At 41.7% G+C, this 12,150-nt stretch overlaps 1 protein-coding gene across 4 annotated transcripts in view; it reads left to right on the forward strand.

Moving 5' to 3' along the window:
- The window catches only part of DIS3L (DIS3 like exosome 3'-5' exoribonuclease), a 31,974-nt gene that overhangs the window by 12,500 nt on the left and 7,324 nt on the right, over positions 1–12,150 (forward strand). For 2 of the 4 annotated variants that reach the window (XM_037502753.2, XM_037502755.2), the window contains exons 5-11: positions 3,184–3,360; positions 4,887–4,965; positions 6,201–6,380; positions 7,915–8,084; positions 9,172–9,333; positions 10,995–11,242; positions 11,797–11,889. In XM_037502753.2, the coding sequence (XP_037358650.1) occupies positions 3,184–3,360; positions 4,887–4,965; positions 6,201–6,380; positions 7,915–8,084; positions 9,172–9,333; positions 10,995–11,242; positions 11,797–11,889 (1,109 nt within the window). Of the gene's footprint in view, positions 1–3,183; positions 3,361–4,886; positions 4,966–6,200; positions 6,381–7,914; positions 8,085–9,171; positions 9,334–10,994; positions 11,243–11,796; positions 11,890–12,150 lie in introns of those variants that run through there. The other 2 variants (XM_037502754.2, XM_037502756.2) reach the window with 2 other exon arrangements.

Below are 12,150 nucleotides of genomic sequence, written 5' to 3' on the forward strand. Positions count from 1 at the left end.
CCCTGCTGACAGTAAACGCATATTTATAGTTACAGCAGTAGCAGTATTAGTAATGGTGATGATGGGTTGAATCTTATGAAATTGCCAATATTCCATTGCTTTAACCTATGAAATGGCAGTTTATGTGACTCCAACTAATAATAGTATTATAATACTCTATAGTATTACATAGTACTATAATAGTAATAGCCATCATTTTTCTATGGCAGGAACTGTTCTGAGTGCATTATTTCATTTGATTCTTGCATAACCCTATCATGTAGGTATTATCTTCCCATTTTATTGGTAAAGAAACTAAATCTGAAAGGCTAAAGGTCACACAGGTAAGACTGTGGTAGAGCTGGGATTAGAATCCAGGCAGTGTGGCTGCACAACTCTTAACTACCATGTATCCTGCCTTTCCTATTATTTTTTGAATACTTGCGAAACAAATTAAAAGCCAGTCTACTTGTTCTGCTCTTCCTCACTCTTCCCTGCTTGTGAATGCACATAGGGGCTAATAGGGATAAAGAAGGGGGTGAAATGTGATCTTATTTATGAGAGGGCTGTCAGCTCAGCTTGGTGTACAGATCACAAACAAGAGCAGCATTATCAGTGACGGTCTCTTTGGACAGTCTTAGCAACAAACACAGTCCTCCTATTTCTTAGGTATCTTTTGGGAGATTGGTGACTGTCTATCTCTCAGAAGATTGCTAGTCTCTTCTGTCTGCCCAGTTGGTCAATCAGCTTCCACTGGTTGATATCATTTTTTTGTTCAGAAACTAGAATGAGACCCTCCATTACCCCTGTCAGTTTACAGAAAGTCTAGTTGGATTTTGAATTGTAGATTCTATAAGGGTTCCCAGGTGCATGTATTGCTAAAGATTTGCCAATAGAATTTTCTTGGCCCTGCTATAAAAAAGTATTTTGGCATGCCAGAGAATTCCAGGGGCGCTGGATATTAATGGCAGTGTCACTTGTTTTTTCTGTTGCAATACATCATGTCTTGTTCCTGCAGAGGACAGTTGACTAAAATTACATTTTTCTACTTTTTGTGAAAATTACTTTTCTTTGTAGTCCAGTGGTATAGTACGGTTTTATTTTGTATAGCGTTTTTCAAGCAAACTGTGTGACCGAGGGCTTCGTAGAGGTGAATGATAGCAGAAAAAAAGAGATAGTGTGAAGTTCAGATGAGAGGGAAACCAGAATTTCTCTGGGGATTTGAGGTTAAATGGGGAAGAGTGAGGACAATAAATCCCTCTTTAAGAGGTTCATAGTGGCAAAAGTTTGATGTTGATCAGTAACTGTAGAATTGGGATACTGTTGTTAGCACAGACAGAACTTCTGGTAGGATTAGAAAGAAAGGAAGCAGTTTGAAGAGGACCCTGAAATGAATGGGAGAAATCCTGGAGTTGCCAGAAGGATAGCTTACTTGCTTTTTAATCTGAGAAAAGAGAATATGCTAGACTCTGCGTTGGACGGAAAGTTGAGTTTAAAATTACATAAATTTGGGCCTCCCCTGGTGGTGTAGCGGTTGAGTGTTGGGCTGCTAAGCTGCCCACAGCCTCTGCAGCGCCAGTTCAATCCCCAGCCATCGGCGAGGGTCCCACAAGGCGCGCAGACCTCTCCTGCTGTGCCCGCTGCTCCCCTCAGCAGTGTATTTCGTCGGTCTGCCTGTTCTGCTCCCCGCTCTGGCTCTGGTGAATTCTCTCACCCTCCTGCGCTTCTGACTGTACCCAGTGCTTGTATAAATAAATAAATAAATCTTTAAAAAATAATAAAATAAAATTATATAAATTTGATTTTATTTAATAAGAGTCAACTATTTCGGCCTTCCCGGTGGTGCAGCAGGTTGAACACAGCGCTGTGAAGCTGTCTGCAGCCTCTGCAATGCGGATTCTATTCCTGGCCAGCCAGGGAATGTCCCACATGGTGCAGCAGACCTCTCCTGTCGTGCCCGCTGCTCCCCTCAGCAGTGCTTTTAATCTGTCTGCCTGTTCTGCTCCCACTCTGTCTCTGGTGAATCCTGTCACCCTCCCCCACCTCTGGCCTGTACCCCAGTATTGTATAAATATAAAATAAATCTTAAAAAAAAAAAGTCAGCCATTTAGTGGAGCATATATACCCTGGACAGAGGGAAGAGTTATAGCCATTCTCAGCCTTAACATACCATTGGAGGTTAGTGGCCTTGGTGTTTTGCCTCTAGCCTCCCTGAAAGCACTACCCTAAGTGGTGCAATAAAGTTCAGTAACAGTTTACTTGGAAGGGACCCTGACCATGGGATTCAAAGTTATATTTCATTATCAGGCCATCACACTATTAGCGGCATTAGTGTCACCTGCATGAGTGTTACTATATCAGCAAATGGTCCCAAGAGAAGACTTGGTCCTCTGGGAACTTAGAAGGGTCGGGGAGGAGAGGGGACCCAAACACTGAAGCTCATTTTACATTTCCAGTGGACTGGGGAAGGAGAGAGCTTCCTTGTGCACTTTATTCTCTGCCATTTCTATATGCTATTTTGTTTCTTATAAATGTTATTGTTTCCAGATTTAAAAAAAATGACAAGAATGTACACATAGGAGAGCTCTTCTATAGGCCATAGTCTGTAGCAATAAGATTTGTGTAAAGACAGGCAGACTGTGTGTAGAGAGGGAAGATTTGAAAGTGCAGAGTAATCAGGGAGGTTAAAGCAGACAAGGCAGGGCAGGAAGGGCCTGCCTCAGATTCACTGGCAAGTCTTCTGGGATTAATGAGATGGTAGAAAATGAACTGGTAGTGTGAGGTTTGGGAAGGTAATACTCATTTAATATCTCTTCAAAACTACACACCAGCAATTCCTGGTCAGGATTTTTTATAATACCATAATGAAGAATCATCTTCTGATCATGTGTCTCTTTTTTTTTTTTTTTAAAGATTTATTTATGCATACAAGAACCGGGGTGTAAGCCAGAGGTGTTGGGGGTGAGAGGATTCACCAGAGACAGAGTGGGGAACAGCAGCAGTGTTTTGACTGAAATACACTGCTGAGGGGAGCAGAGGGCAAGTCAGGAGAGGTCTGCTGCACCATGTGGGTAGCTCCCTGACCGAGGATCGAACTCATGCTAACAGAGGCTGCGGATAGCTTCATTGCACTGTCTTTAACCCCTGCGCCATTAATCAGGGAAGCCCCTGATCATGTTTCTCTTATACCTTTATTAAATGCAGAATTACCTGGACAACTTTTGGCCCGATTTAAAGGCTGCCCACGAGCTTTGTGATTCTATCCTTCAGTCTCGTCGGGAAAGAGAGGCTGAAAGCCAAGAGAGCCATGGGAAGGAATACCCGGAACACCTTCCCCTGGAAGTCTCAGAAGCCGGCATTAAATCTGGGCGCTATATTCAGGTGAGCCTGGGAGTGAAGAGCTGGTGTCAGGAGTAGCTGCTGTGTTTTCTTCTCTTCTTGCCTTACCTCCTGACACAGGCCTCGCATGTCAAAGGCTATAAACAGGATGGGTGTGAGTAAGCCTTGGCTGCTGATGTTTATGAGGATTTGGGAGTCATATTTCCCAGAGACATTGCTTTCCAGGTCTGCCATGTTCATAATTGGGTTACATATTGAGCAGCAAACAAATTGGTTTTATTATTTTTTTAAGATTTATTTATTTATGCATACAAGAACTGGGGTACAGGCCAGAGATGCGGGGGTTGAGAGGATTCACCAGAGACAGAGTGGAGAACAGAACAGGCAGATTGACTAAAATACATTGCTGAGGGGAGCAGCGGGCGAGACAGGAGAGGTCTGCTGCTCCATGTGGGTTGCTCCCTGGCCAGCTGGGGAATCAAACTCATGCTGCAGAGGCCATGAACAGCTTCATAGTTTGCGTCTTAACCCCTGCACCACCAGGGAGGCCAGAACAAATAGGTTCTAAATGCCTCTTGTTACTCCTATATTTTTCAATCAGTGTTAGGTTTGGCAGAATTGGTAAAATTTGGCTTCTTTACTCCTTTACCATACTCCTGCCACAGGACCCAGAATTTAGGTGCTGTCAGGGTTCTGGGAAAGATTCAGGTAAGTTAAGATATCTGCTGTTTTACATGTGTTGTGTGTGTGTGTGTGTGTGTGTGTGTGTGTGTGTGTGTAGCTACACAGTTGTTATCACAGGCCACCACCACACATGTATAGATTTGTGTATCCACCACCACAATCAAGATACAGAACTGTTTCATCATGGCATTTATACTTGGGACTAGCAACTCAGATGGCTTTTATGCAAATGGAAAATTGAGGCTATCACCCTACAGTCTTTCCCTCAAGTGTAGGTATTTTAAATGAATATAACTAGAGAGCCTAATGCTTCTACCTTGGTCATAAAGCTTACATAAAACTTATCCTGAGAGGATATTTTGAGGAAGAACTTAGGTGAGAGAGATCTTGGCACTTTCGCTACTTGGTTTAACTAAAGGTAGCTGAAAGTGATGGTATGTTCTCTTCAGAAAAGAAGCCTTGGTGATGAATATTATTCTTAGAAGTATCACCAGCCTTTTAAGAATATTAAACAGTATTTTCATATAGGTTTTATTTTTTAAAGATTTAGTTTCATTTATTTATGCATACAAGAACTGGGGCAGAGGTGTCGGGGGGTAAGAGGATTCACCACAGACAGAGTGGGGAGCAGAACAGGCAGATCTGCTAAAATGCACTCCTGAGGTGAGTGGTAGGCGAGGTGGGAGAGGTCTGCTGTGCCATGTGGGTCACCTCCCTGGTGGGGGATCTCATGCCGCAGTGACTGGCAATAGCTTGATAGCTCTGAGACTTTAACCTTTGCACCACCAAGAAACCCAATTTTCATATAGGTTTTAAAAACTGTACCTTTGGGAGATAAACCAGGAAAAAGAAAACTTGTTTATGTTGATTTTTATTGTTTTTAGGGAATTCTGAATGTCAACAAACACAGAGCACAATCAGAGGCTTTCGTTCGACTTCAGGGAGCCAGCAGTAAAGATTCAGGTTCAGTATAAACCTTCCATAAATTTCTATACTATTTAGTCATTCTGATATTGCACAATAGAGAGCAGAGTTTAGACTGCCACCTGTCGTGTGCCTTGTCATGCATCCCGTGTATTGTGGGGGATCATGGGTTGTTTTTTTTTCTCCTAGCTTTTTGTCTTTAATTTAAGATTTAGTTGTCTTAAACTTTTAAAAATGATACAAGCTAATATTTTATGGACTGCTTACTATTTATCAGCTACTGTTCTAAGCACATACTGTTATGATTTCCATTTTATATGCCTGAGCATATACAAGGTGACATGTGATGAAATGATGAAAGAAAAACACAGAAGCAAAATAACTTGCCCAACATCCCCACTCAGACAATTTAGCTGTGATTTTTATTTTTAAGATTTATTTATTTATGCATACAAGAACTGGGGTACAGGCCAGAGGTGTGGGGGGTGAGAGGATTCACCGGAGACAGAATAGGGAACAGAGTAGGCAGACAGACTGAAGTACACTGCTGAGGGGAGCAGTGGGTGAGACAGGAGAGGTCTGCTGTGCCATGTGGGTTGCTCCCTGGCCGGCTGGGGATTGAACTCGTGCCGCAGAGGCTGCGGATAGCTTCATAGTGCTGTGCTTAACCCCTTGTGCCACCAGGGAGGCCCATACCTGTGATTTTTTAAACATTGCTCTGTAATATGGCCTCATTGTGCTTTACTGGTATCATTAAAAAGGTAATAAAAAGAGAATGTAAATAAGTTTTATCATAACAGAATTTAGTTTTGGTTCAACAGTGACGGGGCTGAAAACCCCCCGATTGTCAGGGGAGTGTGGCTAGGTTGAATGAGATTGAGAAGCAATGGCTTTCTGGGGCCTTCTGTTGGTCAGAATTATTGCCATCAGTTTTGTAGTACCTATAGTTCATCAACCTGCTGCCAGTCCCCAGCCCTGTGACCCTGAAAGTATGTGACATACTTCCAGTGGAGGTTTACACAGGCTCACACAGAAAACTGTTATCTACAGTGGCTGAAGGTGGTGCTTTTGAAAACACATACTACAGTATGACATGGGAGCAGTGTTTGTTCATCTTACCCTGCATAACAAAGAGCTCGACTTCACTTTTTAGAGGAGGAAACTCATATTTGCCAAAATGCTGATTGGACCTCAGATGGATTGTGTTTGAGTTGTCTCACTAGGATGGCATCTCTGTGGGCTTTATGGGACCTTCTTATGTTACCCAAGCACAGGCTTAGTCAGTGACATCCTAATCCATGGGATGAAGGCTCGAAACCGCTCGATTCATGGAGACATGGTAGCTGTGGAACTGCTCCCTGAGAGTGAGTGGAAAGGAAGAACTGCCGCCCTGAGTGAGAATGACAGTGACGACAAGGCCTCAGGAGAGTCCCCAAGTGAGCCCATGCCCACAGGTAAGCCAACTGGAAAGTCACCCAGTCATCCATTTTCCTTAACCATCCAGAAATATTGCAGTTATCAATATGTGATACTAATATTTTTCTACTTACCTTCTCTACAAGTTTATTTTCATCAATACCCAAACATCCTCATGCCTGCTTTACTGCATTCAAGCCTCTGCTCAGATGTCACTTTATTTTTTTTTATATTTTTTTAAAAGATTTATTTATTTATGCATACAACAACTGGGGTATAAACCAGAGGTGTGGGGGAATGAAAGGATCCACCAGAGACATAGTGGGGAGCAGAACAGGCAGATTGACTGAAATACACTGCTGAGGGGAGCAGCAGGCAAGACAGGAGAGGTCTGCTGTGCCATGTGGGTTGCCCCCTGGCTGGCCAGGGATCAAACTTGTGCTGCAGAGGCCGTGGACAACCTCACAGTGCTGCACTCAACCCCTGCGCAACCAGGGAGGCCCCCAGATGTCACTTTGTTTAAAATAAGTGCCATATCTGCCTCTTTATCACTTGGTTCACCTTACCCATTTTATATCTTGCTGAGCAGTCATCACTGCTTCACGGACATTTATTGCTTATTATCTGTTTCGCACCAGGAAATCAGGGATTTTTGTCTGTTTTGACGCTGCTCTATTCCCTACTCCCAAAACAGGCCTCATACCTGATAGGGGCTCAATAAATATCCGTGAAAGAGAGTTCTTTTAACTATTAAAGCTTGTTTTTTCTAGACTTCAACCAGTTATGATTAAAAGTGTTGTGTGTCAGGTGTATGATCTGTATGCTTTTCTGAATAGTATGTTGGTGCACCTCATCTTAGCTGATGGGAGAAATGCAAGAAAGACAGTGAAAATGCGCAGTAGAGAACATGGGTTAAAAAAGTGAAATATCGGGGGCCTCCCCGGTGGCGCAGCGGTTGAGCGCTGGGTTGCGAAGCTGCCCGCGGCCTCTGCGGCGCCGGTTCAATCCCCGGCTGCTCCCCGGCCACTGGAGGAGGGTCCCACATGGCGCGCAGACCTCTCCTGCCGCCCACTGCTCCCCTCAGCAGTGTACTTCGGTCCTTCTGCCTGCTCTGCTCCCCGCTCTGGCTCTGGTGAATTCTCTCACCCTCCCGCGCTTCTGACTGTACCCAGTGCTTGTATAAACAAAAACCATCAAACAAACAAACAAATAAATAAATAAATAAACATGCCTCTATTAAAAAAAAAAAAAAAAAAAAGTGAAATATCATTGACTTTCCCAACATACCTAGACCTGAGATTGATAAGGGCAAAAGAGAAGTGGGACTAATGGATTCTAAATGTCACAGAAGAAAGGGCATAGTGACAGCGTTATAAAAAAAAATTATCCATCTTTTTAAAAAATGATCCATCTTAATAATAAAATGCTAGGAAAGCAAATGTTGAAGCAAATGTTGACTTACGTGGATAGGCTGTTGCATTTTCTGTTTTATTCCTTATTGCTGAACTGGTGAGACTCCAGGTATGGGACATCTCACCAGGTAAGACTTTATTTTGTTTTGTTTTCCCAAAGGCAGAGTGGTGGGTATCCTGCAGAAGAACTGGCGGGATTATGTGGTGACATTTCCATCCAAAGAAGAGGTCCAATCTCAGGGCAAAAATGCTCAGAAAATCCTAGTTACGCCTTGGGATTACAGGATTCCCAAAATCCGAATCAGTACTCAACAAGCAGAAGCTCTCCAGGTAGCTGACCTTGCACCACTATTCTGTACCTCCTGTCTTTGCCAGCTTTTGTGCAGTACCAGGAAACGATGTTAATTCCTTTGCATAAGAAGGAATAAATTATTGATGGCATCTGGCACTCGAGATCCTGTTTTTTTCAAAATTCTAAATATATAGAACCATCTATTAAGTGTCCTTGGTTAATAAGTGAAGGCCAGAGAGAAACTGTCCTAGAAAGAGCTGTGTAGGACAGCTAGAGAGAACATACATTATCCAGCTGTCCAACACAGAAACTTTCAATAGATACACTTTGCCAACACTAACAAGCTTTCTTCCAGCAAGTGATATAGAAATACGATCACTCTGCCCTGTAGGGATGATATAGTGGCACTTCACAGAATCGATTATCCATAAAGGAATATAGCAGTGGGGAGAAGACATAAACAAGAAAGTTAAAGATTAACCTTTCCTGTGACAAAGAGTATACACGTCGCCCAATTTGATTTGCCTAATATTTTGCAATCTGTAAATGAGCCACTGAAGAAGGGTAACCTCAACCAGTAATACGGCTGTTTACATCTTGAAGTCCAGTGCCTGTGTGGCCAGTTACAGCTATTGCTGTCCACTGCCATGGTTCGCCAGAATTTTGGGCTGATAGAATTCATTTCACCTCATACATTCTTCCCCACCAAAAAGGTGTCTGAAGACCTAAAAGAAATTGGGAAGTAACTCACACACACACAACATTGAGATTTTTTTGTTTTAAAATGTAATTTGAATGATGCATAATTGATTTTTTTCCCCTAGTGTCACAAGCATTAACTGGAGTAGATCACAATTGACTTTTTTTAACAGACTAAAATTTCCAGCTCACTTATTTGATGTAGAAAGGTAATGCCTCTCTTCAAAGATGGGCCTGTCATTTACATACCATGTGGCAATTTAGTAAAACAGGAAGAACCAAAAAAATGAACAAAAAGCCACCACTGTTTGCAAGTCTGCCACTTTCTATGGAACTCTATGCTGCTTCTTTCTTACTTGTTGGGTGCTTTTCCTTGAGCCCTTAACTCCTGGTGCTGGCTCCATATTTTTTACTCCCTGTGTGCAGGACTTCAGGGTGGTTGTGCGCATCGACTCCTGGGAATCGACATCCGTGTACCCAAATGGACATTTTGTGCGTGTTTTGGGAAGAATCGGAGATCTGGAAGGGGAAATTGCAACCATCCTGGTGGAAAACAGTATTTCAGTAGTTCCTTTCTCAGAAGCTCAGGTCAGGTTTCCCGAGTCCTTTGGTCTGGGGAAAGACATTTTGTATGTTTTCTTTTTGTTTTTGTAGTTTCATTACAAAAAAGAAAAATCTTGGTGCTACATTAACAACCCACCACCTAAAGTCAGAGATAATAGAAAAATCTCATTCCTCTTGCTTCTGTGTTTGGACTAGACTGAAGTCAGCCTCAAGTACAGAATTTGTTTCCTGTAGTCTCATAGCTCTTAAATTTCTACATTTTCCACCATGCTTAAAAATGGCATGTCAGTGTCTCATGTTGAAAATACATCCCTCCCCAGCAACTTCAAGGGTACCTAGTTACAGACTCAACCGAGCTCCACTCCCATCAGACTTATTCAACCAGAGTGTGCATAAAAGACACAGGGAATGGTTTACCTGGGTTCCATATGTTTCTGACCCATGGATCAAAACACCATGCTCGTTATGAAACAGCTTAGCAGCCAAAATCCCCACAAACAAAGCATCAGCTATTCCCATCACTTTATGGTCACTTAAAATCTTCATAAGTCTTGTTAATTATTTGTTTATAGCTGCATTCATAGTGTGCATGTCCAATTTCCTGTTCTGCTTCATTCACTTAAAATTAATTCTATATTGACATAGCTTACTTATTTTTAATAGTTACGGCAAATTACTCTGTATTGATGTGCTCTGATTTGCTTAAGCATTTCTCAACTGTTGGGCATCTGAACTGAATTTTTCAGTATTACAAAAAATGCCTCTTCAAACATTTTTATAAACATTGCCTTTTTTTTCCTTTTCGATTATTTTCCTTGCATTGTAATCCTTAAAGTGAGATTACCAAATCAAAGGGCATAAAAAATTTAAATAGCTTGTGTTATGTATTGGCAGATTGTTCTCCAGATAAATTGAACCAGTTTGCATTGCCAGCAAGAGGGATTTGGTGTTCTTATTTTCATTATAGTTTTTGACAGAACAGTAGCTATAACAGTAAAATATTTTAGAATATTTTACATTATTAAAATTTTATGTTTAACGTTAGTTTCTAGGAATTATTTGTTGACTTATTTTGATAGCTCTTAGTGAAAATGTTAGAATAAAATAAAGTGTGGATTAGACCTTACAGGACTACAATTCTCTCTTGCCTTTTAGCTTATTTGACTGGAGATTGATGGCTTAAACAGATAAAAATGGGGAGGCAATGCCCTAAATTGGTCCAACTTAAATTATTTTTTCAGGAGTAAGCTTTTAATATCAGGACATGTTGATTTTTTTTTTTCAGGGCTTGACTTGAATTAAAAGCTTGAGTACATTTAAACAAGTGGATCATTTGGAAATGGGGTAGATTTTGTATTCTTTGTAAGTCATCCAGTTCATTCTAGCTCCAGCCTCCATAATTAAAGAGGCTGGTGAGTGTTGGGATGTTTCCTGTTGGACTGTGAGAGTCCAGCAGCTGTGCCATTCCTATTGACACCCAACTTTCCAGAGCCAGCAGAGTCCTTGACACTTATTAGGTACCTAATAAGTACTATTTTACCAAAAGAAGCAAACATAAGTTAATTGAGAAAGGTAACAGGGACTGAATGAAATTTCTGTGAGGTCACATTGAGAATGTTGAGAATAGACTTTTATAGAAACTTGTAGTATATGAATCACTGGATATTTGGCCTCTCGTTGTACAGATGTGTGAGATGCCAGTAAACACCCCAGAAAACCCCTGGAAGGTGAGTCCTGAAGAGGAACGAGAACGTAAAGACTTAAGGAAGACCCATCTTGTCTTCAGCATTGACCCCAAAGGTTGTGAAGATGTGGACGACACGCTTTCAGTCAGAACATTAAATAATGGCAACCTGGAACTTGGGGTCCACATTGCAGATGTAACACATTTTGTGGCACCAAATTCTTATATTGATATTGAAGCTAGAACAAGGTAATGCTATTTGAAATCAGCACTATGATTATATGTATGTAACAAACATATTTTATAACTATACTAATTTCAGATTTCCAAAACAAAGATTTCACAATGTTGTACAATTCTGAGGATCCCTTCCACAAAGAAAAATTCAAGTCCACTTCTTTCCTTTAGAAAAACATTACCTCAGTCAATTCGCCTTTTCTGCTTAGCATAGCATTTCACAGTTGTTTCCTTCTAAGTTGAAATGGGTTAAATTTTCATGTAGTTATATACTGTTTTATATAAATACTGGATCATTACACTCTAATTTTTCTTATACAACTGAAATTCGTGTCACTTTTTCTTTCTTTTTTATGTCAGTGGTAGAATATTCAGCCCAAAGCAGTATCACTTAGAAAAGTGGGAACATGGGAATAGCTTTATTACCCAGTCTGCTGCACTTTATGAAAAGCAACAGCCTTGGGGAGTTTGTACTGAGATTGTGGCCGTTTGCCTCCCGCAGCACATGCAGTCAGCAGTTCTGCTGCTTGTGCTGAAGGTCACGTACCTGCCTGTGTCATTCACAGGGCCACTACCTACTATCTGGCAGACCGGCGCTATGACATGTTGCCCTCCATCCTCAGTGCTGATTTGTGCTCCCTCCTGGGAGGGGTTGATCGGTGAGTCTGATCATTATTTTTGTCTTCAGAGCTTGTCTTCTGTAGTGCCTGCTTTTCTTCTTTCTAGTCTGCTCTGCCACCCCAGATGCCACCCCGACTCTCCCCCCCCTTGTCTTCCAACCCCCTGAACCATTTATTTTTAGGCAACTCTATTTCTCTAGTTTTCTCTTCCCTTCCTCCTCTTTTCTCTATCTGTGAGCTTGCTTCTCCCTCTGTTGGTGGCTTTTTAAAGTCAGCTGAAGTCTGGGAACAAATATATGT

The sequence above is a fragment of the Talpa occidentalis genome, unplaced genomic scaffold, assembly GCF_014898055.3.
Source record: "Talpa occidentalis isolate TD23 unplaced genomic scaffold, MPIMG_talOcc4v2.1 talOcc4.11, whole genome shotgun sequence".
Classification (NCBI taxonomy): Eukaryota; Metazoa; Chordata; class Mammalia; order Eulipotyphla; family Talpidae; genus Talpa; species Talpa occidentalis.